General features: G+C 37.3%; 1 protein-coding gene across 3 annotated transcripts in view; it reads right to left on the reverse strand.

Annotated features, from left to right (window-relative positions):
• Positions 1 to 537: 537 nt before the first annotated feature.
• The window catches only part of CRPPA (CDP-L-ribitol pyrophosphorylase A), a 366,781-nt gene continuing 339,780 nt past the window's right edge, over positions 538 to 27,538 (reverse strand). For 2 of the 3 annotated variants that reach the window (XM_055420525.2, XM_055420523.2), the window contains one exon: positions 538 to 2,527. In XM_055420525.2, coding sequence (XP_055276500.1) covers positions 2,423 to 2,527 — 105 coding nt within the window. In that variant the 3' untranslated portion in view covers positions 538 to 2,422. The remainder of the gene's footprint in view (positions 2,528 to 27,538) is intronic. The other variant, XM_055420524.2, reaches the window with a different exon arrangement.

Consider the following 27,538-nt stretch of genomic DNA (forward strand, 5'->3'; position numbering starts at 1 on the left):
ACACCTATGACCTTTTACAATTCAGCCTACCCACCTTAACAAAGGGAGTTAGAACCAATATCCACACAATGCCCATATATTTTCATCCTTGAGATTTTTAATTAAATGATTTATTTATATTTCTTAACATTCCAAGAGACAGACAGAAAGAGAAAATGGTGAGTCCAGGAATTTAGATTCAAGCCTATATTCATTCAAACCAACACACTTTACCTAGGAGAATGCATTGCAACAATTATTTCATGTCCTTTATATTCTACTATATTTAAATATAAAATATAAACTCTCCAACTACTGTGGATACTTAGGAAATAAAGGGAAAATTACCCAAGATGTTAAGAAGAGACTGTATAAGGCAGATAATTCACAGACTATCTGTAACTGAAAACATTTTATGCAACTTTCATAGTTCCCACGTGGCAGATTAAGCTCTGGCATAACCCTACCTAATGTGTTTCTATAAAGTATATATATATAGAACAAAATGCATCTCTAATGGCTGAATTCACAGAATTATAAAGCATAAGGTAAGGGGAAAATCATTAGTATCTAAGATGTATATACCAGTGGAAATTTGAAAGAAAAAAAACTTTAAAAGGCAGCAGTTATTAAAATTATTTGATGTACAATCAACTAGCCTTTGACTGTGTGGATTACAATAAACTGTAGAAAATTCTGAAAGAGATGGGAATACCAGACCACCTGACCTGCCTCTTGAGAAACCTGTATACAGGTCAGCAAGCAATAGTTAGAACTGGACATGGGACAACAGGCTGGTTCCAAATAGGAAAAGGAGTACATCAAGGCTTTACATTGTCACCCTGCTTATTTAACTTATATGCAGAGTACATCATGAGAAACGTTGGGCTGGAGGAAGCACAAGCTGTAATCAAGATATTGAGAAATATCAATAACCTCAGATATGCAGATGACATCACCCTTATGGCAGAAAGTGAAGAGGAACTAAAAAGTCTCTTGATGAAAGTGAAAGTGGAGAGTGAAAAAGTTGGCTTAAAGCTCAATATTTAGAAAACTAAGATCATGGCATCTGGTCCCATCACTTCATGGGAAATAGATGGTGATACAGTGGAAACAGTGACTGATTCTATTTTTCTGGGCTCCAAAAATCACTGCAGATGGTGACTGCAGCCATGAAATTAAAAGATGCTTGCTCCTTGGAAGGAAAGTTATGACCAACCTAGATAGCATATTAAAAATCAGAGACATTACTTTTCCAACCAAGGTCCGTCTAGTCAAGGCTATGGTTTTTCCAGTAGTCATGTATGGATGTGAGAGTTGGACTGTGAAGAAGGCTGGGTGCTGAAGAATTGATGCTTTTGAACTGTGGTGCTGGAGAAGACTCTTGAGAGTCCCTTGGATGGCAAGGGGATCCAATCAGTCCATCCTAAAGGAGATCAGTCCTGGGTGTTCAATGGAGGGCCTGATGTTGAAGCTGAAACTCCAATATTTTGGCCACCTGATATGGAGGCTAACTTATCTGAAAAGACCCTGATGCTGGGAAAGACTGGGGGCAGGAGGAGAAGGGGACGACAGAGGATGAGATGGCTGGATGGCATCACCGACTCAATGGACATGAGTCTGAGTGAACTCCAGGAATTGGTGATGGACAGGGAGGCCTGGTGTGCTGTGGTTCATGGGGTTGCAGAGTCAGACACGACTGAGCGACTGAACTGAACTGAACAACTACGAGTAGTTGATACACCTTTCAGAAGACTAACTTGAGATTGACCAGTATTAATTTCATGACACTTTCCAGTCTTCTTTTAAAGTTATTCAGTAAAGTCAGAAGCCTTTTAAATTAATGTAAGTCAAAACTATATTTCACAAACCGAGGAAAATATACAATTTTAAAACATAGAAAAGCAGAAGGCGAGTCTATCTCCTTTAGGAATCTAATGTAATGTGAGGCTATTGGTGAAGATACTCAGATCATAGTTCACTGCTATCTCTTTTTTGTCAAGGTATGAAAAATCAGAATGCAATTCACAATAACCCACAGAGAAAGGATACTGTTAGAATTAGCAATAATCATTAATCTGAATTATTAATCTCATTATACAGTGATTTACTAATTAACATAGAGATAATAGTTGACATTTTCTAAACTTTCATTCCTTGGAGAATTAGCTGACTACTCATTATTTCTATTTTACCCTTTCATGCCTTTGTGAAAAGACTCTTTATGTGAAGTCCATTATTTTCCACTTGTTTGTTCTTTTCCAATTTAGGGAATTTATATTTGACATGCATAAAAATGTTTTTAAGTTCACTTAAGCATCACATCCTACAAATTATAAAAGACAATGTCAACATTCTATCATGTACAGTTTAGATGGAAGTACAAAAGAAATACTTAGGGGAATGTTTCTAAGAACACAGCAGGTAATTTCTTCCATGTTCTTTATGCTACCAGTAGTTGACCAATGAGTCCAGAATTTCTGTCTTTGATTAAGGCAGCAATAATGGTGGCACCTTGCCTTAAACTTTCCTGTAGCTTCTGTTCCTCCTGAAAGAAAAGAAAATAATATTTGTTCTAGAAATAAAAGGTATCAACACACTACATTTAACAAGAAGCTCCTTTTCTTTTTAAAATAATATTTTTTAAAGAAACTTCCCCCCAACTTTACAGAGATATAAACATAATATTGTATAAATTTAAGCTATATGATGTGATGATGCGATACACATATACCTATGTGTGTGCATACATATAGAGCAAAATTATTACTCAAGTAAGGTTTGTTATCACATCTATCATCTCATATAGTTAACAAATTTTTGAAAGGGGGGTAATAACATTTATGGGCTTTCCAGATGGCTCAGCGGTAAAAAAAAGTTCATCTGTTAGTACAGGAGACATGGGTTCCATCTGTAGGTCAGGAAGATACCCTGGAGTAGGAAATAGCAACCCACTCCAGTATTCTTGTCTGGAAAACCATATGGACAGAGGAGCCTGGTGGGCTACAGTCCATGGGGTAGCAAAAAGCTGGACACAACTGAGGGACTGAGTGTGCACACATAAACATTTAAGATATGCTCTCTCAGCAACCTTGAAGTATACAATATAGTACTGTTAACTATTCAGCCACTAAACTGTCCATTAAATTGTCTGAACTTACTCATCTCCTAACTGGAAGTCTGTATCCTCTGACCAACATCTCCCCCATTTCCTCCACTTCTCAGTCCCTGGCAGCCACCAATCATAGGCTCTGCCCCTGGCAGCCACCAATCATAGACTCAGCTCCTGGCAGCCACCAATCATAGACTCAGCCCCTGGCAACCACCTATCACAGACTCAGCCCCTGGCAACCATCAATCATAGACACAGTCCCTGGCAACCACCAATCATAGACTCAGCCCCTAGAAACCACCAATCATAGACTCAGCCCCTGAGTGAAGTGGCTCAGTCCTGTCAGACTCTTTACCACCCCCATGGACTGTAGCCTACCAGGCTCCTCCGTCCATGGGATTTTCCAGGCAAGAATACTGGAGTGGGTTGCCATTTCCTTCTCCAGGAGATCTTCCCAACCCAGGGATTGAACCCAGGTCTCCCACATTGTAGGCAGATACTTTACCATCTGAGCCACCAGGGAAGTCAATTACTCTTCAGTTCAGTTCAGTTCAGTCGCTCAGTCGTGTCCGACTCTCCGCGACCCCATGAATCACAGCACGCCAGGCCTCCCTGTCCATCACTGCAGATGCTGATTGCAGCCATGAAATTAAAAGACGCTTGCTCCTTGGAAGGAAAGTTATGACCAACCTCCCGGAGTACACTCAAACTCATGTTCACAGAGTCGGTGATGCCATCCAGCCATCTCATTCTCCGTCGTCCCCTTCTCCTCCCGCCCCCAACCTTTCCCAGCATCAGAGTCTTTTCCAGTGAGTCAACTCGTCGCATGAGGTGGCCAAAGTATTGCAGTTTCAGCTTTAGCATCAGTCCCTCCAATGAACATCCAGGATTGATCTCCTTTAGAATGGACTGGTTGGATCTCCTTGCAGTATAAGGGACTCTCAAGAGTCTTCTCCAACACCACAGTTCAAAAGCATCGATTCTTCGGCGATCAGCTTTCTTCACAGTCCAACTCTCACATCCATACATGACCACGGGAAAAACCATTGCCTTGACTAGACGGACCTTGGTCGGCAAAGTAATGTCTCTGCTTTTTAATATACTATCAAGGTTGGTCATAACTTTCCTTCCAAGGAGCAAGCGTCTTTTAATTTCATGGCTGCAATCAGCATCTGCAGTGATTTTGGAGCCCAAAAAAACAAAGTCTGACACTGTTTCCACTGTTTTTCCATCTATTTCCCATGAAGTGATGGGACCAGATGCCATGATCTTTGTTTTCTGAATGTTGAGCTTCAAACCAACCTTTTCACTCTCCTCTTTCACTTTCATCAAGAGGCTTTTGAGTTCCTCTTCACTTTCTGCCATAAGGGTAGTGTCATCTGCATATCTGAGGTTATTGATATTTCTCCCAGCAATCTTGATTCCAGCTTGTGCTTCCTCCAGCCCAGCGTTCCTCATGATGTACTCTGCATATAAGTTAAATAAGCAAGGTGACAATATACAACCTTGACGCACTCCTTTTCCTATTTGGAACCAGTCTGTTGTTCCATGACCGGTTCTAACTGTTGCTTCCTGACCTGCATACAGGTTTCTCAAGAGGCAGGTCAGGTGGTCTGGGATTCCCATCTCTTTCAGAATGTTCCACAGTTTATTGTGATCCACACAGTCAAAGGCTTTGGCATAGTCAATGAAGCAGAAATAGATGTTTTTCTGGAACTCTCTTGCTTTCTCCATGATCCAGCGGATGTTGGCAATTTGATCTCTGGTGCCTCTGCCTTTTCTAAAACCTGCTTGAACATCTGGGAGTTCACGGTTTACATACTGCTGAAGCCTGGCTTGGAGAATTTTGAGCATGACTTTACTAGCGTGTGAGATGAGTGCAATTGTGCGGTAGTTTGAGCATTCTTTGGCATTGCCTTTCTTAAGATATGTATATATTAAATAGGTCAATAAACAAACATTAATATTAGGTATTTAATACTGAATATTTCCCAGTTCACATGAACCTGGAATTTATTGTTTAATTTAGAATTATTTGATTTGTAAGAGCTTACCTTTCTTTAAGCCAATTAAATAGAGCTCATTTACAAATTAATCTCAAAAATATTACCCAGAGACAAAGACATACAAAGACATATTTAGACAGACACAATGCAAGATCTCGCTTCATTTTCTAAGTTTAGTCATGAATTAGACATTACAATATAAAATTTACTAGTTTATAAAAAACAGTTGGTCAATGCAATCCCTATCAAGCTACCAAAGATATTTTTCACAGAACTAGAACAAACAATCTCACAATTTTTATGGAAATACAAAAAACCTCGAATAGCCAAAGCAATCTTGAGGAAGAAAAATGGAACTGGGGGAATTAACCTGCCGGACTTCAGGCTCTACTACAAAGCCACAGTCATCAAGACAGTATGGTACTGGCATAAAGACAGAAATATAGATCAATGGAACAAAATAGAAAGCCCAGAGATAAATCCACGCATCTATGGACACCTCATCTTTGACAAAGGAGGCAAGAATATAAAGTGGAGAAAAGACAGTCTCTTAACAAGTGGTGCTGGGAAAACTGGTCAGCCACTTGTAAAAGAATGAAACTAGAACACTTCCTAACACCATACACCAAAATAAACTCAAAATGGATTAGAGAGCTAAATGTAAGACCAGAAACTATAAAACTCCTAGAGGAGAACATAGGCAAAACACTCTCCGACATAAATCACAGCAGGATCCTCCATGACCCACCTCCCAGAATATTGGAAATAAAAGCAAAAATAAACAAATGGGACCTAATTAAAATCAAAAGCTTCTGCACAGCAAAGGAAACTATAAGTAAGGTGAAAAGATAGCCTTCTGAATGGGAGAAAATAATAGCAAATGAAGCAACTGATAAAGGATTAATCTCCAAATTATACAAGCAGCTCCTGCAGCTCAATTCCAGAAAAATAAATGACCCAATCAAAAAATGGGCCAAAGAACTAAACAGACATTTCTCCAAAGAAGACATAAAGATGGCTGACAAACACATGAACAAATGCTCAACATCCCTCATAATGAGAGAGATGCAAATCAAAACCACAATGAGATACCATTTCACACCAGTCAGAATGGCTGCTATCCAAAAGTCTACATGCAATAAATGCTGGAGAGGGTGTGGAGAGAAGGGAACCCTCTTACACTGTTGGTGGGAATGCAAACTAGTACAGCCACTATGGAGAACAGTGTGGAGATTCCTCAAAAAATTGGAAATAGAACTGCCATATGATCCAGCAATCGCACTCCTGGGCATACACACCGAGGAAACCAGAATTGAAAGAGACACGTGTACTCCAATGTTCATTGCAGCACTGTTTATAATAGCCAGGACATGGAAGCAACCTAGATGTTCATCTGCAGACGAATGGATAAGAAAGCTTTGGTACATATACACAATGGAGTATTATTCAGCCATTAAAAAGAATACATTTGAATCAGTTCTAATGAGGTGGATGAAACTGGAGCCTATTATACAGAGTGAAGTAAGCCAGAAAGAAAAACACCAATACAGTATACTAACACATATATATGGAATTTATAAAGATGCAAATGATAACCCTGTATACGAGACAGCAAAAGAGACACAGATGTATAGAACAGTCCTTGGGACTCTATGGGAGAGGGTGAGGGTGGGATGATTTGGGAGAATGTCATTGAAACACGTATGTTGTCATATGTGAAACGAATCACTAGTTCAGGGTCAATGCATGTTATAGGATGCTCGGGGCTGGCATGCGGGGATGATCCAGAGGGAGGATAAAGGGAGGAGGGAGGTGGGAGGGGGGTTCAGGAGGGGGAACTTATGTAAACCCGGGGCAAATTCATATCAATGTATGGCAAAACCAACCAATATAATATTGTAAAATAATTTGCCTCCAATAAAAAATAAATTAATTAAAAAAAAAAACAAAAAAAACCAGTTGGAATAAATAACATTTTTAAAGGCTTTTTCCCATTTTTTCCTCAGTCTCAGGAGTTAGAGATGGTCTAGATAAGTGTTCCTGAGAGCCCTGGTCTCAAGGCACAGGGAAAGAAAATCAAGTTCTAACAAAACGGCAGCAGGTCTAAACCAAACTGTGGCCAGACAAAGCAAAATGGCCATCAAAAATCACAACACAGAACACAGAGTTAAAACACACATATAGACCTGGCAGTCCTCATCAGACACTCCCTTAAATACAAGAATACAGTATCTCAGAAAACCTCCTATAGAGACACAGAACTTCAGATCCAAGTAGTAACAGAGTATGAAATATCTCAGGTCTTCAAACATTTCAAAGAGAGAAAAGGAAGCCAGCCTGAAAGAAGGAGGAGGAGGAGGTGTGAAAGCAGGGCAAAAGGGGTGGCCTTACAGACGTCTCCTGCCACCTGCAGATACCCAGGCGTTATGGGACTTTACCCTGGGCCTCCAGAGAAGGGAGGACTGGAACTCGGCCCTACCAGAAACCAGACCAGAACTCAGTCCCTGGCAACCACCAATCATAGATTCTCTGTTAGTATGAGTTTAAGGAGTCACTCTGCACTGGCTTGCTGTTCTTTGGGTTCAGCATTGCTAGAAATCAGACTGCAGCCACTGGCAGGGACTTGGTGCCCCAGATAAAGGAGAAATGCTTTTATAAGCACATTTGTTATAGAAAAATTATCTACTGAAAGTACCAAGAAAAGCACTGACAATTTCAAGTGCTAATACTATGAAACAAAAGGTTATTTTCCCTGAATCTAATATCTGACCAACTTTGGCTCTTCACTGAAGTGTGAGCATTTCTCTGATGATGCAATTCTTTCTTCATCTTTTTTTTCTTTTTTTTTTTTTTAGTGTTCTTCAACAACAGAGTGTTATAAGCTGTGAGAATTGGTGTGGAGGGGGAAAAAATCTTCTCTCTTAGGTAAATTATCAGCAGATTTGTGAAATGAGTTACCTCACAAGTTGTTAAAATGTGGTTTCTGCCTTTGAAATCATATTATTCCTTTGAAATTCATATTCTATGAAATTCTGGGTTTTTAAAAATTATTTAGCCTTCCTGAATGTATGAAAGGATAATAATATGAAAGGAAAATGGAAGTGGAAACAGAGTTAATACCTTAAGGTCCTTGGGTTATGAATTGAGATATGTCCAAATGGAGAGATCTAGTGACCAATTTCTACACTTTGGCATCATCCGTAGTGCCTTATCCCAACATTCAATATATTGCTAGCACCCCCTGCTTCTACCTCTTTATCCATATATTCCACTCAAACTGCCACTGTCAGCATAATAGCTCTGGCCCCAAATTACTGAAACAATCTCGTAGTCTCTCTAAAGTCTGTCCTCTTCTATCCTATTTCCTACATAGTGATGAAAATACTGATTATAAATAATAAAAATCTGATCACATCATAATTCTGCCTAAAATCCTTTGAAGGTTATCTTTAAACTTCAGGATCAGTTATGAACCCTTTACCTGGCAGGTCTTGTATCCTTCCAAGCCTCTTCTTACCATTCATTCCCTTAAAATCACTCAGTTCTCCAAGCTATGCAGAACTGTTTAAGATTGCCCAAACAAGCCATTTTTCAAGCTTTCATCCCTTTGCACTAATCCCTGTATCAGAAAAGCTGTCCCACTCGCATCCTAGCCTAGCTGACCAAACTCACTCTGAGGTTCAACTCAGGTATCAGTAACTTGAAATCTCCTTTGACTGCTGTTCTCCAACTCAATTTGAGTGAGGTGAATATTTACTAAATTCTAATAGTCTTTCTAGCTGACCATCTATTCCACCAGATAATCAGTTTCTTTCACATTTTTGGAGTTTTTTACTTTGTATTGGGGTATAGCCAATTAACAATGTGACAGTTTCAGGTAAGCAGCAAAAGGACTCAGCCACACATATACATGTATCCATCCTCCCCAAACTCCTCTCCCTTCCAGGCTGCCATATAACAAGATCCATTTTGTGATGCAGAGAATATTTTATCTTTGAAGATGAAAAATCTAGTTCAATGCCTTACACACTGGAGCACTCCATAAACTGTAACAAATTCAAAGCAAAGGGATCTCTGACTCTGATGGACATATATTCACCCTTTCCATCTGATTCATTTGTTAACAATGACAAGTATTTGATTACTTTGTTTACTCCTATTTACATATTTACCCAGAAGTCTGGCAACTGTGCAAAGAAGAATGCTGTCTTATCGAAGCCTTCCCACTACCACCATGCCTACACTAGCCCAGGCTTAGCTTTCTCATCTTTGATGATGATAGTTAAGAGATTATCTCTGCTTCAGCTACTCTCTTCATCAGTTCCCTGGTTGTGTTCTAAGAGGTGGAGATGGGGAAGATGCACTGGGGCTGAACAGTGGCTACTTCGCCTCTTGTGAGTGAGTTTTAATGACATTTCCATAATGGATTTCAAATTCTGTATCAGTTGCAAGAATATCAAATCACACTAACAAATCATTTAAAAGCCAGATATGTTTGAGCTTAAAATGTGATTCACAGATAGGAGTAGATATCATGATATGACACACCATTCATACATATAGAAATAAGTATTCTAAAACTGAAAAATCTGGAAAACTAAGGCACATATTTGTCACTCTTAATGATTAATTAATTACAATGTTGCAGTGTATGATACACATTTCTCAGTCTCATTAAATTGAGATATACAACAGATGATGATAATTAAGATTTTCCATTCAAAAATAAACAGGAAAAGGTGATCTGCATAGTCTCTTTGAGACCAGTTTACACTTAAAATGAAAGTAGCACAGTAACAAAGAAATGAAGGTGGAAAAAAAAGTCTGTTTAAGATTCCAGGGCTAGAAAAATCACATTTCTCTATCTTGGAATAAATCTTCCATGCTCATTTTGATTGCTCCGTAACTTACATATCTAACTAATAATGAATTTAAGAATGTTCTTTTAAAGATTCGCAATTGTTTATAGGCATCATTTGCAAAGATTAGAATTCAGTGAAAAGAACCTATAGTATTTCTCTAAATATTTGTTTTTCTTCTCTGCCTGAGCTCAATCATTTCATCTTTGAAAAGCATGGAATTTTAAGGGCTGATTTATACAAGATGGTGAGACAGACACATACTTAGAAAATTCTAGTAGGTACACAGATTGGATATACAAATAATTTATGGATTTCAAACTCATCTCAAAACTCCATTTCTCTATAAAAGTATTCATAACATAAGTAAAAAAAATGCAAATAAAACTTTAAAATGCATTTCCTGCTGAAAGTGGATTTGCAAAACAGCATTTTAACCCTTGATGGAGACTAAGATGCAAGGGGCATTACAGGTAGACTTTTTATTATCATTCATCCATATTTACATATATGCATATGCATTCATTCCCTTCTGTGTTCCCAATATTACAGGATAAAAGTTTCATGTTAAAACTACATGAGCAAGGTCAACATGATCATTGAAAAGTCATGCTGATGGTATGTATGTACTCTTGATTTTTTTTTTGAATACTTTTTTGATGTGGACCATTTTTTAAAGTCTTTATTGAATTTGTTACAATATTCCTTCTGTTTTATATTTTGGATTTTTGGCCACTAGGTATGTGAGATCTTAGCTCCCCAAGCAGGAATCAAACTCATACTCTCTGCATTGGAAGGTGAAGTCTTAACCACTGGACTGCCAGGAAAGTCCCTCTTGATACACTTTACAGAATTGTTTTGGTAAGAACTAAACCAAGTAAGGCATGTAAATCACCGACATCTAACAAATATTCTATTATAACAGCTACTAGAAATATTTTTATGGAGCCACAACAGCGTAGGTGATATCACCTACTCACTAATTCACCATACACAACCATTAAACCTGAAAAACTCTAGGTAAAAATGTTATTTACAGATCTAAGACAGTAACCAACACATGTCCACTGTACTTGAAAGCAGAGACCAATGGCTAACGTTCACCCCAGCTGTCTTGTTAAGAGAATTTTTCAAAACTTATAAAGAGGAGAAAAAGAGCCCAAGAGAATGACAGTCTCTCTGGATGTTAAAAATGGAGGTTACAGGTTAAAACTGCCCAAGTGGCTCCTAATGGGCAAAAAATATACTGGTAAGGGGAGAGTTGCAAAGAATTCCTAAAATTCGGCTGAAAATTCCACTTGTTTGGCCAGTTCCTACTTGGTGCTTTCATAGGAAGAGACTCCATGGGGACTAAAAGAGAATAATTGCTGGCTAGCTGGAGGGAGGAGTAGAGATTTCAGAAGCTGCTCTGTACTTAGAAGGAGATTAGATGTGATTTAGGCTGGAACACGGAGACCTTGGTGAACATTCATGACCTTCAGCTGAGATATCTGACTGACCATGCCTACAGGCCAGGAATAAGGCCAAAAATGAACAAGAGCTGCCCAAACAAAGCTTTAACAACCTCCAGAATAGCAAATTGATTTCCCAATAATACAAGTGCTCACCAGAACAAATTCTATTCTTTGCAAGAAGCTAAAATAAGCCAGAACTACTTTTATAATGTATTATAACTAATGTATGAGAGGCAGTAAAATATTACTTGACAAGTAAAGAAGTAGAACACAAAGCAGCAAAAAAAAAAAGTTAGTTCAGTTCCTCAGTCGTGTCTGACTCTTTGCGACCCCATGAACCGCAGGCACGCCAGGCCTCCCTGTCCATCACCAACTCCCGGAGTCTACCCAAACCCATGTCCATTGAGTCAGTGATGCCATCCAAACATCTCATCCTCTGTCGTCCCCTTATCCTCCTGCCCTCAATCTTTCCCAGCATCAGGGTCTTTTCAAATGAGTCAGCTCTTCGCATCAAGTGGCCAAAGTATTGGAGTTTCAGCTTCATCATCAGCCCTTCCAATAAATATTCAGGGCTGATTTCCTTCAGGATTGACTGCTTTGCTCGCCTTGCTGTCCAAGGGACTCTCAAGAGACTAGACTGTAGGTAATATTGCTATAGCTGAGCATAAAAGAAATGAGGGGATTCAAAGCGAGGTAAGATCACGGAAGGCAGGAATGGTTTCTCAGGGAGACAGAATAAAATGATGAGAGAAAGAGGAGGAAAACACTGTAGAGTTCCAAGATGGACAAGAAATATTTTTTGACTCTTAGAGTGGCATATCAGTGTGATAAACTAGAATTTATGTAGGTATTGTAAGAAAAGTGGGCACCCAACAAAAAACTAAGAAAAAAGTACCCAAATTAATCAGCAGTTTATTTACAATGTGTAACTCTTGCTGTTCTAAGTTGCTAAGTTGTGTTTGACGCTTTTGTGACCCCCATGGACTTTTAGCCTGCCAAGCTCCTCTGTCCATGGGATTTCCCAGGCAAGAATACTGGAATAGGTTGCCATTTCCTTCCCCAGGGCATGGATCTTCCTGAACCAGGGATTGAACTCACATTTCCTGCATTGGACGCAGATTCTTTACCACTGACTCATCAGGGAAGCTCTATGTGTAACATTAGCAACATTCATTGCTAGGCTTCAGGTTTACCTTGATTTATACTCAGCAGTCACAGAGAATAAACTGTGACATGGCATATTAATGTTTACATAACACATAAAAAGCAAAAGCATTAATTTTTTAAAATTAAACAAAAATGGGAGGATGTATAAAAAGATATGTTAAAGTCTATGGTATTTTCCAAGTAGCACAAGTGGTGAAGAATCCACCTGCCAGTGCAGGAGAGTAAGAGATGCAGTCTCCATCCCTGGGTCAGGAAGATCCCCTGGAGGAGGAAATGGCAACCCACTGCAGTATTCTTGCCTGGAGAATTCCATGGACGAGGAGTCTGGCAGGCTATATAGTCCATAGTGTCGCAACATTTCTGCTTAAATCTGAATTATTGTCATAACAGGAATTACTTGTTCTACTTTATCACTCTATTCACTTAATAACAATGTCACATTTTGGAAAAAATATAATAATTGCAAACACTATCGTCTCAAAAATAATAATATAACTTCGAGCTGGAAAATACAACATTCACTTTTTTTCTTGGTTAAAACTATACTATAAGCTAGAAACTGGTCATAAAGTAGCCAGGTTTCTTAAATTACTGGAAGGGAAACTATCAAAATGTAAACAAGAGTTATTCTTGGATGACAGATTTATGGCTATTTTTATTTCATCTTTATATATTGCTTTATTTTCAAAATTTTCAGAATAAACACATTTTATTCTAGTAAGAAAAATAAGCTTTGTAAAACTTACTTTCAAGACTATTTAAATTCAAGGAAGTAAATTTGATTTGATACATAAAACTGATAATTCATAATATTGTCTACATTTTTAGAGAATATTTTCCCCCACCAAAATACTCAAAATATGTACAAAGAAAACATTTTTGTTTGAATATTGTGATTTTCAATAAAGATCACCAAAAGAATCATAGAAATAATTCACAAAGTTTTAGCTTTCTGCTGATTTAGAGGTTAAGAAAGATATAATGGAAGTCAAGCTAAAAGTAACAACAGAAAAATATGTACTTAATTTTATTCAGCAGGTTAGCAATTTCTCACTGACATCTTGAAAGAGTTTCTTACAGCTGGATTTTTTTTAAATATCAGGAAAAATATCAAATAAAATATCAATATAAAATTGCTACTTTAAATTTTTTATATCCTCAAACTGAATTATTTAGCATTAGAATTCACCATGGGTTTTAACTAGAAAGTTGTCATATTTAACTGTTTCCTTATCACTTTGTACCTTCAGGATTAGGATAAAATATGTTATTTTAAAAACATTTTTATTTTATATTGAAGTATAATTGATTTACAATCCATAATATATATATATATATTTAAAACCTTATACAACTTAATAGAAAAGAAAACAAACAACCCAGTTACAAAATGGATAGAGGCTCCAAACAGACATTTCTCTGCAAAAATACACTGTGTTTAGATGAAAGATTCATGAAAGTTCTAATTACTTTTATCTTTTAAAAATATAATTCTCAATTTACTCTCGAGTAATTAAGTCTTATCAATACGACCCTGTACTTGATTTTTTGTACACACTGTATCTTTTTTCTTTTCTTTTTTTGGTTGATGGATAGGTTTCCTTCCCATGATTATATCTCTTATTTTCAGTAGTGTAAAAATTTTTTCAATGCAAAAATTTTCATGGGACTTTTTTTTTTTTTTGGTTGCAACTCAGAGTTTTACTTGGTAAACAAACGATAGTACACCCTCAAGGCTTGAGAGCGGGCCAACCCTGAAGAAGAGGCCTATACAGGTCTTTTGCCCACTTTTTAATTACATTGTTTTTTATATTTATTTCTATGAACTGTTTACATATTTTGGATATTAATCCCTTATTGGTTATGCTATTTGCATATATTTTCTCCTATTCAGTATGTTGTCTTTTTGTTTTGTCAAAAGGTTTCCTTTACTCTGCAAAATCTTTTAGGTTAAATTAGGTCCCTTTTTTTTTAATTTTTAAAAATTAATTTATTTATTTTAATTGGAGGTTAATTACTTCACAATATTGCAGTGGTTTTGCCATACACTGACATGAATCAGCCACGGGTGTACATGTGTCCACATACCTGAACCCCCTCCCACCTCCCTCCCCATCCCATCCCTCAGGGTTGTTCCAGTGCACTGGCTTTGAGTGCCCTGTTTCATGCATTGAACTTGGACTGGTGATCTATTTCACATATGATAATATACATGTTTAATGCTATTCTCTCAAATCATCCCACCTGGCCTTCTCCCACAGAGTCCAAAAGTCTGTTCTTTACATCTGTGTCTCTTTTGCTGTCTCACATATAGGGTCATCATTACCATCTTTCTAAATTCCATATATATGCGTTAGTATACTGCATTGGTGTTTTCCTTTCTGACTTACTTCACACTGTATAATAGGCCCCAGTTTCATCCACCTCATTAGAACTGATTCAAATGCATTCTTTTTAATAGCTGAGTAATATTCCATTGTGTAAATGTACCACAGCTTTCTTATCCATTCGTCTTCCAACGGACATCTAGGTTGCTTCCATGTGCTAGTTATTGTAAACTGCTGCAATGAACATTGGGGTACACATGTCTCTCATGGGACTTTGAAGCCTTTGGCAAGGTCTTTGAAAATCAGGGGAAAGAGGATTTCTTTGTTGTCACAGAAGACTGGGGATGAAGGGGGTACCTCATCATTCACAGCAGCTTTTCTTTTCCCCTGCTCTGAGACCTGGGTTCTATCCCTGGGTTGTGAAGATCCCCTGGAGGAGGGCATGGCAACCCACTCCAGAATTCTTCCCTGGAGAATCTTGTAGACAGAGGAGCCTGGTGGGCTACAGTCCATGGGGTCGCAAAGAGTCAGACATGACTGAGTGACTAAGCACAGCACAGCATCACCATCCACCTCACAATTTAGACAGGCAAAGTCTGCCACTCCAGAAGCAAGTGATGAAGAAGTAACACACTGCAAGTGTACAAGTGGTCGATTTTCTGTAACTCCATATCCTCAAAGTTCCTTACTGATCAACTATCCCTTTCAGTTTTCTCAAAGCACAACTTTCGGCAAAACTATACCCAGTGTGAAAAGTGAAAGTGTTAGTGGCTCAGTCACGTCTGACTCTTTGCAATCCCAGGACTATAGCGTACCAGTCTCCTTGGTCCATGGAATTCTCCAGGCAAGAATACTGGAGTGGGTAGTCATTCTCTTCTCCAGAGGATCTTTCCGACCCAGAGATCGAACCCAGGTCTCCTGCATTGCAGGCAGATTCTTTATTGTTTGAGACAACAGGGAAGCCACACCCAGTGTAGTTAAACTTAAAGTACTTTTTAAAAGGTATATTTCAAAACATTAAATCCCATTACCCTATCACACAAATAATCAGTACTTGAATAAAGAGGTATAAACAAATTTTTGATATGCTGTTAAAATCAAATTTATGTGACTTTTGTAGGATACTGTCTCAAAGAATGGCAGGAAAAGCTATGACATCACTGTTCTCCAAATCTTTATGGACAACTTAAAAGAAAATCTTTTAGAGATTTTCATCTTCCATGAATATCATTCCCAAAGAACACAATGTACCTTGTTAAAAGAAAACTTATAATTTAAAAATATATATATAAATATAGGCTTTAAATGTCTCAGATTATCCTTAAGGATGGGTTAACATTATATTTTCTCAGCAAATTTCATACCAAAAGCCAAATTCAATTTCCATGAATTACAAAACTGTCCTGAAATTCAAGTGGCTTATATTTTGATATTAATATCTTTCTGCCATCCACCCCTGTTTTGGTGAACTCATATAAAAATTATCTAAATGCTACAAAACTTCAAACATTCTAAACAAATAAAATCTGTATATATGTCTGCATGTGTATCCATCCATACCACATAAAATACACAAAAATCAAAACTGTATACTTTAGAAATATTTAAAGTTGTGTCACATGTATAATATAATTAAAATCACATCCAAATAATCAGAGGCTAAATTTCCTTTTTGCATACAATTTGCTGATATGGAAGAAAAAAAATCTAATGGTAACACACTGTCCCCTAGTGGAAATGAAAATAAATGCCTGGTGTTTGTAAATTTCCCAAACTATAGGGGAAAAAGCAGTCATTTACTGAGAGACTGAGAACAAAAAAAACAGTTCTCTCCAAATGAAAAGTATTTGCCTCTTGCTCTTCTGAGTGAAACAAATGTCTTCTGAAAAAAACTAGTGAAAACGTACTTGAGTTTACTTATGAACACAGTCAGTCCATAGCACTTCTCATCTCCTTTATTCTTCATGCCTGGCACAAAGTTTTGCACATAGCGAAGGTGCTCAGTAAGTATTTGTGAAATTGGATAATTAAGAAAAAAGAGAGAACTGGTTAAGAACACCCTATGGGGGCAGCAGTGTTACTCTGCTGAATAAGAACAGAGAATAAAGATTAATACAGACCCAAAGTATGCAGAGCTCAGAGCCAGAACACAGTGAGGTAAAACATGGGCAGCCAAAAGCACCAGACGTCTGGCTCGAGGAACAAGCAGTTCATTATTGTGTCAATTATTTCTAGATCTGGGACTTGTCACACTGTCATACTGTACTTTGTTACAACATCATTCACAATATCAATTCTCCAACCTAATAAAGCTGAAAAAACTGTCCCATACACAATGTCACTTTTAATTAGCAAAAATATTTTGATCGTGTACAACTTACCCAACAGTTACCATGTCCTGCTAGTTTTTTTTGTGACATCCCTCACCTACTCCAACCACTCTAAGTCTAGTCTTTACCATTTTGTAACTAGATCCCACTAGAGTATACTAGCTGCCTACTTCTTTCTGCTCTTGGCTACTGCACTAACCTTACTGCTGCTGCTGCTGCTGTTAAGTCACTTCAGTCGTGTCCAACTCTGTGCGACCCCATAGACGGCAGCCCACTAGGCTCCACCATCCCTGGGATTCTTCAGGCAAGAACACTGGAGTGGGCTGCCACTGCCTTCTCCAATGCATGAAAATGAAAAGTGAAAGTGAAGTCGCTCAGTCATAACTGACTCTTAGGGACCCCATGGACTGCAGCCCACCAGGCTCCTCCGCCCATGGGATTTTCCAGGCAAGAGTATCCAGAACAATCATTTTCATGGTATTACTTTAACTCATTACTTTCAGCACAAAATTCACCTTAGAATTCATGATTATTCCCAATCAATCCTCCTGAACATAGTTTCCCTCCTTTACTATATAGAATCGGCTTCTGTGGCCTTACTGATATAATCACTGTTTTCTCCAGTAAAACTGTATCCCAATAATTGTCTTTCTAATTCAAATGAATTTTCTAAGACCTGGCTGTGATGACTTCCTCTTATGAAATGATCTATTTTATTGTACATCAGTAATTGGCATTATCACAGTTTGCCTTACACTCTCTTACAAATATTTTGTCAAGTTTGTGTATGTATAGATTCATTTTTCTTAATTAAACTGTAGAAAGTAAAAGGCAACTCTCCCAAATTAAATTCTAAAATCAAAGTACTATGCCTAGAGTAGGTACTCAGGAAACGAACTAGATGAATTTGCTAATTAATTCTATAAAGATCTGGCTTTATATAAAACTGTTAAGATATCTTTGAAGCATCAAAATTTTTAGATAAAGATACATCATTATAGAAATAACCTCCTGAAAATAAAAATAAGAAAACAAACCTTGTATCTATACTTGAAAACTGGGACGATGTCAAAAACAAGAAATTTATGCTACATGATTTCTCTCCTATGAAAAAAAAAAAAAGCCTGGTCTCAGAGATAAGATAAGGCACAATAATAAATTTACACTAATATACCCAACTCAGGAGGATAAAATAGACAATGATGTAGGTATTCTCTTACTTGAGGTGCTTGCATAAGCAAAAAACTGTAAACAAGGTGTTGGTAAGCAATCGGTACTATTTCCACAATGGGTGAGAAATGATAGGATGGACAAAAAGATTATTCAGAAGGCTATCTTTCTCAATGGATGGCTCAGGTGTTAGTAGAAAAATATACTGATAATTTCTCTTAGAACATAAAGCCTGGGTAAAATTTTTCCATAAACTTTAGATTCAAAATTTTAACTACAAACTTAAATCAAGCAACAATAACTAAAATAGCCCAATTCAAACATAACTTCTTGATAGGAACATGTGAGTGGGCAGAGAGAATTATTGTTGAAATAGTTCTGAGCAATTAAAAAAGAAAAAAAAATCTAGTTCATGGCCATTAGACTTAAATATTGGTTTAATGTGTGAGTAGTTAGTATCCAAAATTTTACTCGCAAAGTTCCACAGAAAAGTATTTACCTTTGTATTAAAAACTATATTTCCTCATAAGAATGAGACTCCTTTCAATGACTATATTTCCCTGATATTAAGCTAAAAGTTATATATTAAGATATGAATGGATAGATGTTTTTTTCACTAAACAGAATATGTAGTTGGGCAGGTTAGACAAACACATAAACACATATATGTACTCAAAATAGTAAGCTATGAAGAAAACAACAGACCAGTTTAGTTTCAAATTGAATCCAGCATAAGGATTTCCGGGCACAAAATATTTTAAAACTATGCAAAAAAATTTCCAAATAAACAAAAACTGTTCTATCCTGATCAGAATGCTGCCAATTTTTATCAGCCTTGACTAGCAGACAACTAGCCTGACAAAGCTCTCTCCTATAATGAAGAGCAGAGGTCTTTTGAATGGAGAACAACACATGGTAGAATATTATCCATAGAGCTTCTTCTATATAAGAAGGTAGATAAAAATCAGCAGATATGTGAAACAATTTCTAGGTGGAAAGAACTTTTTGAAATCATTAGAATAAACTACCTTTCTCTGAAATGATGCAGCAAAGTAAAAACAAGAAGATTCAAGAAGATGCTTCAAACACAGAGGTAAGAACAAAGAAGGAATAATTTTATGTCACTCAAGATTTCTTACAGATATTAAATAAATGTATTGGAATTAAATGTCTTATTGGAAGTGGCATACAATCTTTTCTATATAAATTTAACTTAGCTAAATGGAATACAGATTTGAAGATCTATAGGGCTCAGAAGAATAAAAGATTAAAAATAATGAGAAGAGAGTCAAGACACCAATTAAAGAACTAAATTACATATATTACTAGGAATCCCGGCTAACTGTAAGAACACAAAAGGAGACACTGTGGGATATACAGGACTCTGAAAGCATACCTAATAATTGTGCTTTTTTTTTTAAGAGTATTTTAAAACTTATACAGTAATGAAATAAATGAGTAAAAAAATGAGACTCCTTTCAGTGACTGTAATTCAAGGAGCTCCCTGAGATTAGCTATAAGTTATACATTAAGATATGAATAGATAGATGCTTTTTTCACTAAATATGTAGTTCAGCAAGCTAAACAAACAAACACATATATGCACTCAAAATAATAAGTTATGAAGAAAATAACAGACCAGTTTAGTTTCAAAATGAATCCAGCATTAGAATTTCCAATCACAAAATATTTTAAAACTATATTAAAAAATTCAACATAACCAAGTATGGAATCACAAAAATAAGCAAAGGCCCTCAAAGAAGAGCAGGCTTGAAGAATAAGAAATAGAATTTTACAAATAAAAATGTTACAATTTAAACAAAATGTCTCAAAAGATGGATCAAACATACTAGACTCACCTAAAAAGAGAATTACTGAAAGTGAAGACGGCATTGAAGAAATTAATCAAAATTCCCATCAGAACACATAAAGAGAAGCTAAGAGATTTGGCAGACATGATAGCAACGTTTAATACATAGTTAATCGGGGAGTGAGGAGAGAGACAATGAGGATAAATAATAAATAAGTTATGGCTAAAAATTTGTCCAGAATTTATAGAATATAGGAACTCATTCATAAAGGAAACCCAGTGAATTCCAAAGTGGGTAAAAAGGAAATTCAACAAGTAGACAAATTTCAGGGAAACCATGGAACACTAAACATAAAGACATGATCCTAAAGCAGCTAGAAAGAACAACCAACAGAGAACTAACAGTTACATGGACAACAGTTTTTCTCACAGCAATAATAGTAGCAAAAACACGACTATTTGCAAACTGCTAAAAATAAAAAAAAAGTCACCAAAAAACAAAAATTCCTTCCAAAAATACCTATCAACCTAGGATACTTATACATAATACCCCACCATCAGTATTTATCAAATGAAAACAGAAGATGGACTCCCTCAGATAAACATAAAATTTTATTCCTAAAAATACTCTGGCACTTAAGGCTGTACCTCAAGTAGGGAAAAAAACAATTTCAGAAAGAAAATCTAATAGGTTAGAAGGTATGGAAAACAAAGAAATAGTTCTAAAGTAAGTACATAAATCGAAAAGGAGAAGTGTCTCAGGAAAGAAAAGTAACATTTAAATGTGGAAAGTATTTAAAAGAACAAAATAAAAGCACTGAATAAGAGCACTAGCACAGGGACTCCCCTGATGGTCCAGTGGCTGAGGACTCCACATTCCCAATGCAGGGGCCTGGGTTCAGAACCATGATCTGGGAACGAGATCCCACATGCCACGACTAAGACCCAGAGATGCCAAATAAATTTGTAAAAACAGAACCCTAGCATAAAAGGTGGGAGGCAAGTGATTAAACAAAATCTTCTAAGATCCCTGAAAGTTTTGGCAGATTAAAATATTAACTTAAGATTTTCACATAAATAAGCAAAATAAAATTTCAAAAAATCTATGAAATAGTCCATGAACAATAGAACATGAAACTTAAAATTAGTAGCGGGGAAATGGAATAAAAGACTCTATGGGTTTTCAGGGATCTAAAGCCAATGGTGACTCTCTCAATATTTTCTCCAAAAACAATAATTAACAATGAAAACGTTAAAACACAAACACAAAACACTTTCAGTGTCGAAGGGAAAGAATTTCCAAACTTCAAAATAATTGGAAGTTAAAAGATAAAAACAGAAAACCACCAAATTTCAGTGAATAATTTCTCATGTGCCTCTGCCCTGTCTCAGCCTTCATGGCAGTTAAAGGCAGTCTGACAAAAACTTGAAGGAAGTGGAAAGCTACTGCTGCTGCTGCTGCTAAGACGCTTCAGTCGTGTCCGACTCTGTGCGACCCCACGGACGGCAGCCCACCAGGCTCCCCCATCCCTGGGATTCTCCAGGCAAGAACACTGGAGTGGGTTGCCATTTCCTTCTCCAATGCAGGAAAGTGGAAAGTCAAAGTGAAGTTGCTCAGTCGTGTCCGACTCTTAGTGACTATGACCATCTAAAACCATCAACAGAGAGAATAACTCTGCTTTAAGTGTAAAAACAATTTTTTTTAAAGTATGTAAAAATAGTGAAAAAAAAACAAAAGTTAAAAATAGAAAAAAAGTGCACCCCTATAAACAGCATGACCATGAGAAATGACTATGCTTGAATGGAAGTGACAGTCCTCTCCTGGAAGAGAAAATTACAAAAAGGAAAAGAGAAGTAATATAAAGTAGTTGAGAAGTAAGGGGAAAATTTAGAATACATAAATACAGAAGATTCCCTCAACATTAAATAAGAAAAATTAACTAAAGAATCTGGGTTTTGCTACATTGACAGGGAAAGCAGTAGTAAGTCAGTTGTCTTTAAGCAACCTAGATGTCCATCTGCAGATGAATGGATAAGAAAGCTTTGGTACATATACACAATGGAGTATTTTTCAGCCATCAAAAAGAATGCATTTGAGTCAGTTCTAATGAAGTGGATGAAATAGGAGCCTATTATACAGAGTGAAGTCAGCCTGAAAGAAAAACATCAATACAGCATACTAACGCATATATATGGAATTTAGAAAGATGGTAACCTTAACCCTGTATACGAGACAGCAAAAGAGACATAGGTGTATAGAACAGTCTTTGGGACTCTGTGGGAGAGGGTGAAGGTGGGATGATTTGAGAGAATGGCATTGTAGCACGTATATTCAGTTCAGTTCAGTCCAGTTCAGTCGCTCAATCGTGTCCGACTCTTTGCGACCCCATGAATCAGCACGCCAGGCCTCCCTGTCCATCACCAACTCTCCAGAGTTCACTCAAACTCATGTCCATCGAGTCGGTGATGCCATCCAGCCATCTCATTCTCTGTCGTCCCTGTCTCCTCCCACCCACAATCCCTCCCAGCATCAGACTCTTTTCCAGTGAGTCAACTCGTCGCATGAGGTGGCCAAAGTATTGCAGTTTCAGCTTTAGCATCAGTCCTTCCAATGAACACCCAGGATTGATCTCCTCTAGAATGGACTGGTTGGATCTCCTTGCAGTCCAAGGGACTCTCAAGAGTCTTCTCCAACACCACGGTTCAAAAGCATCAATTCTTCGGTGCTCAGCTTTCTTCAGAGTCCAACTCTCACATTCATACATGACCACGGGAAAAATCATAGCCTTGACTAGACGGACCTTGGTTGGCAAAGTAATGTCTCTGCTTTTTAATATGCTCTCTAGGTTGGTCATAACCTTCCTTCCAAGGAGCAAGCGTCTTTTAATTTCATGGCTGCATTCAGCATCTGCAGTGATTTTGGAGCCCAAAAAAACAAAGTCTGACACTGTTTCCCCATCTATTTCCCATGGAGTGATGGGACCAGATGCCATGATCTTTGTTTTCTGAATGTTGAGCTTCAAGCCAACCTTTTCACTCTCCTCTTTCACTTTCATCAAGAGGCTTTTGAGTTCTTCTTCACTTTCTACCATAAGGGTGGTGTCATCTGCATATCTAAGGTTATTGATATTTCTCCCAGCAATCTTGATTCCAGCTTGTGCTTCTTCCAGCCTGGCATTCCTCATGATGTACTATGCATATAAGTTAAATAAGCAGGGTGACAACATACAACCTTGACGTACTCCTTTTCCTATTTGGAACCAGTCTGTTGTTCCTTGTCCAGTTCTAACTGTTGCTTCCTGACCTGCATACAGGTTTCTCAAGAGGCAGGTCAGGTGGTCTGGGATTCCCATCTCTTTCAGAATTTTCCACAGTTTATTGTGATCCACACAGTCAAAGGCTTTGGCATAGTCAATGAAGCAGAAATAGATGTTTTACTGGAACTCTCTTGCTTTCTCCATGATCCAGCGGATGTTGGCAATTTGATCTCTGCTTCCTCTGCCTTTTCTAAAACCTGCTTGAACATCTGGAAGTTCAAGGTTCACATACTGCTGAAGCCTTGCTTGGAGAATTTTGAGCATGACTTTACTAGCGTGTGAGATGAGTGCAATTGTGCGGTAGTTTGAGCATTCTTTGGCATTGCCTTTCTTTGGGATTGGAATGAAGACTGACCTTTTCCAGTCCTGTGGCCACTGCTGCATGTATATTATCATATGTGAAATGAATCACCAGTCCAGGTTCGACGCATGATACAGGATGCTTGGGGCTGGTGCACGGGGATGACCTGGAGGGAGCATATGGGGAAGAGGGAGGTGGGAGGAGGGTTCAAGAGGGGGAACACATATATACCTGGGGCAGATTCGTGTCAATGTATGACAAAACCAACCAATATATTAATGTAAAGTAATTTGCCTCCAATTGAAAAAATAAACTAGCCAAATTCACAACAGAAGAACAAGAGTGAACTGAATACTTCTACACAGAGTTATTACACAAAAGAAAGAAATTAATATCCAGCCACCTAAATTAGTGAACCACCCTATATGCTAAAAAACAAAAAAATAAATGAGGCAAAAGACTGTAAGGTAACACTCCAAACTGAATAGAAATGTTTCCTGGTATCAATCAGGATTAATACAGGAGTAATTCAGGATGAATTATTAATAACATCAAATGAAGTAAAATATTTTATAAATAAATAATAAAACTGAAGACGATGAAAGTGAAAATAACTGACCCAATTATCTTTGGAGAATACTATTTTCATTCTACATTTTAAGAAAAAGAACTACATATAGCTATTGTACTCTAATTAGTAAATTTGTTTTACCAGAGATATGTGCTAGCAATTCTGAAATCGCACTTATGTGTATTCCAAGAAAGAACAAAGTAGCAAATATACTGCTGATAATAAAAGCTAGATTCCTCACCCTTGAAGAAAAGGGTAACATGAAAGGGAGAGGCTAGAAAGATCCCAAGCTATTGGACTGGAAACAGATGTCAGTGTGAACTCATGGTTTAGTTTAGATAAAGTATACATTACATACAAACGTATGTATATAAATATAGAAATAAGTGTATAAAAATACATACACTTCCTAGCAATCCCTACTCAAAGGGTTTACAAATAATGATGCTCCAGGAGCAATAAGCACCCTTAGTGCCCAGATCTTGGTTTCTAAATACTATTATCTAATAAAAGAAATTTGCATTTCTTTAAGAAATTGCTGATTCCAAGGCTGGGAGAGGAAAAAAGAAAATCTTAAAACATCTTTTGGTGCTAAAGAGTAAGGGATGCTCAAAATCTGATGAGGACAATAAGTAACATGAAAATCCTCCTAATGACCAAATTTGGCAAAAATGAAGCAACAAAATAATAAAGGTATTCACAAAAATTCATAAAATAAAACTAATACTCATGAACTGACAGGGAGAGAGAGAGATGAAAGAAGAGAGGAAGATAGAAACTCTTCCTTATTGTAGACTTTCAATTATTAAACTTGAAAAGAATGATGGAAATAAAATAACAACATTTTGACAAGCATCACCATATAATTGTTTCTAGCAAGAATCATTAATGTGCACTATAATTAGCTTCTCAGTTCAATTCCGTTCAGTCACGTCTGACTCTTTGTGACCTCATGAATCACAGCACGCCAGGCCTCCCTGTCCATCACCAACTCCTGGAGTTCATTCAAACTCATGTCCATCGAGTTGGTGATGCCATCCAGCCATCTCATTCTAAAACTATGATAAAAATTGGGATATTTACATAGTGTCATGGTATCTTCCCACAGCATACTTATTAATCAGAAAGGGAAAAATGATAAATTTTCAGTGGGAAAACCTGGCAACTACTATTTTAACCATGTGATCACAAATAACATCAACAGTGCATGTATGCTAAGTCGTGTCCAACTTCAGTTGTGTCACTTCAGTTGTGTCCAACTCTTTGTGACCCTGTGGACTGTTGCCTGCCAAGTTCCACTGTCCATGGGATTCTCCAGGCAAGAATACTGGAGTGGGTTGCCATGCCCTCCCTCCAGGGGATCTTCACAACCCAGGGGCTGAACCTGCATCTCAAGATCTTCTGCATTGCAGGTAGGTTCTTCACCACTAGTGCCACATGGGAAAGCCCATCATTATCAATAGTAAGACACATAGGTATTATTTGACCCTGATATGATGCACTGAAAAGAATAAACCCTACTCCTATTCTTGCCAAAAATGCATAGCTTGAATTTATTCATGAGAAAACATAACACAAACTTAAATTGAGAGGCATTAAACCATATAACAGGCTAGTGTTTGTCAAAAATGCAAGGTCATGAAAGACAAAAACTGATGTGTCCCAAATTAAAGGAGACTAAAAAGAAGTGAGAACAAAATGCAACATGTGTTCCAGGATTGAAACATGAACCAGAAGATGAATAATAGGAAAAATGGACAAAATTTAATAATACTTATAGATTAAAGAATAGTATTATCAATATTAATTTTCTGATTTTGACATTGCAGTGACATGAGATATTAATATTAGATACTCTGGGTCAAGGGTTTACAGAAATTCTTGTACTATTTTTGAAACCTTTTCTAAGCCTGAAATTATTTCAAGAATTTCAAGATAAAAAACTATTAACGATAGAGAAAAACTAATGAAAGGCAAAAATCTTAAACAGTTAAGAAATATATGAAAAAAAGTAGACTAGACAGAGGGCAAAAATAAGAGTAAGCACTCAAAATATTTTTCTAACTTTAATAATTATAAATGACTAAGCCCATATGTAAAAACACAGATTGTCAGGTTTAATGAAAAACAGCTAAACACAGCCACATGCCCTTTATAACAGTCCTATATGAAACATAAGGAGGGTCAAGTGACTGAAAAGATAAATGAGAGCCGCACTGACCAAAAAAAAGCTTGGGTCACTGTATTCAATATACTCACTATAAAAAAAAAAAAATAGACTTTAAGACAAAAAGCAGTAGTACAGATAGAGGGCTACTACAAAACTTATACAAAGTTTCCTTCACCAGAAGCAGGTTTTGGGTATTGGGGGAAATTGCAAACTCCATTTTGGATAAATCTGAGATTTGAGGGAGAAATCCAAGGCAAAATACCAAAGAGGCAGTTGACAGTATGGGTGGTGTTTTACTGGTTTAGTCACTAAGTCGTGTCCGATTCTTGCGACCAAATGGACTGTAGCCTGCCAGACGCCTTTGTCCATGGAATTCTCCAGGCAAGAACACTCAAGTGCGTTGCCACTTCCTTCTCCAGGGAGTCTTCCCGATCCAGGAATCAAACCCAGATCTCCTGCACTGCAGGCAGATTCTTTACCAGCTGAGCTACGAGGTAAGCTGAGAGTATAGGACACAGAAATTAAGTCATTTTCAAATGGATGGTATGTAAAACCACACCGGTGGGTGAGAATTTGGAGGGTCACACAGGACTGTGTGGTATTTAGGGGTCTATGAGAAGTAAAGGAGCTGGCAAGGAGTCTGAGAAGGAGCAGACATACTCTGTAGGAAGAAATCAGGGGTGTGATATTCATGGAACCCGAAATAAAAGACTTATAAGCAAGAAAATGGTACCTAGCTGTCCCTCAATATTTACAGATTGTTACAGAGAAAATTACTCAGTTAAACAGAGAGAATGACAGAGCATTGTTTTAAATAGATCATAAAGCAAAACAATACTTTTTAATAATTATTTTGCAAAGATAAGGTTTTTTTTCCAAAAATATGTAAAGTGAGTTAAGTCGCTCAGTCATGTCTGACTCTTTGCAACCCCATGGACTGTGTAGCCTACCAGCCTCCTCCGACC

The sequence above is a fragment of the Moschus berezovskii genome, chromosome 3 (assembly GCF_049115385.1).
Source record: "Moschus berezovskii isolate FMDL1 chromosome 3, NW_MosBer_1.0, whole genome shotgun sequence".
Lineage (NCBI taxonomy): Eukaryota > Metazoa > Chordata > Mammalia > Artiodactyla > Moschidae > Moschus > Moschus berezovskii.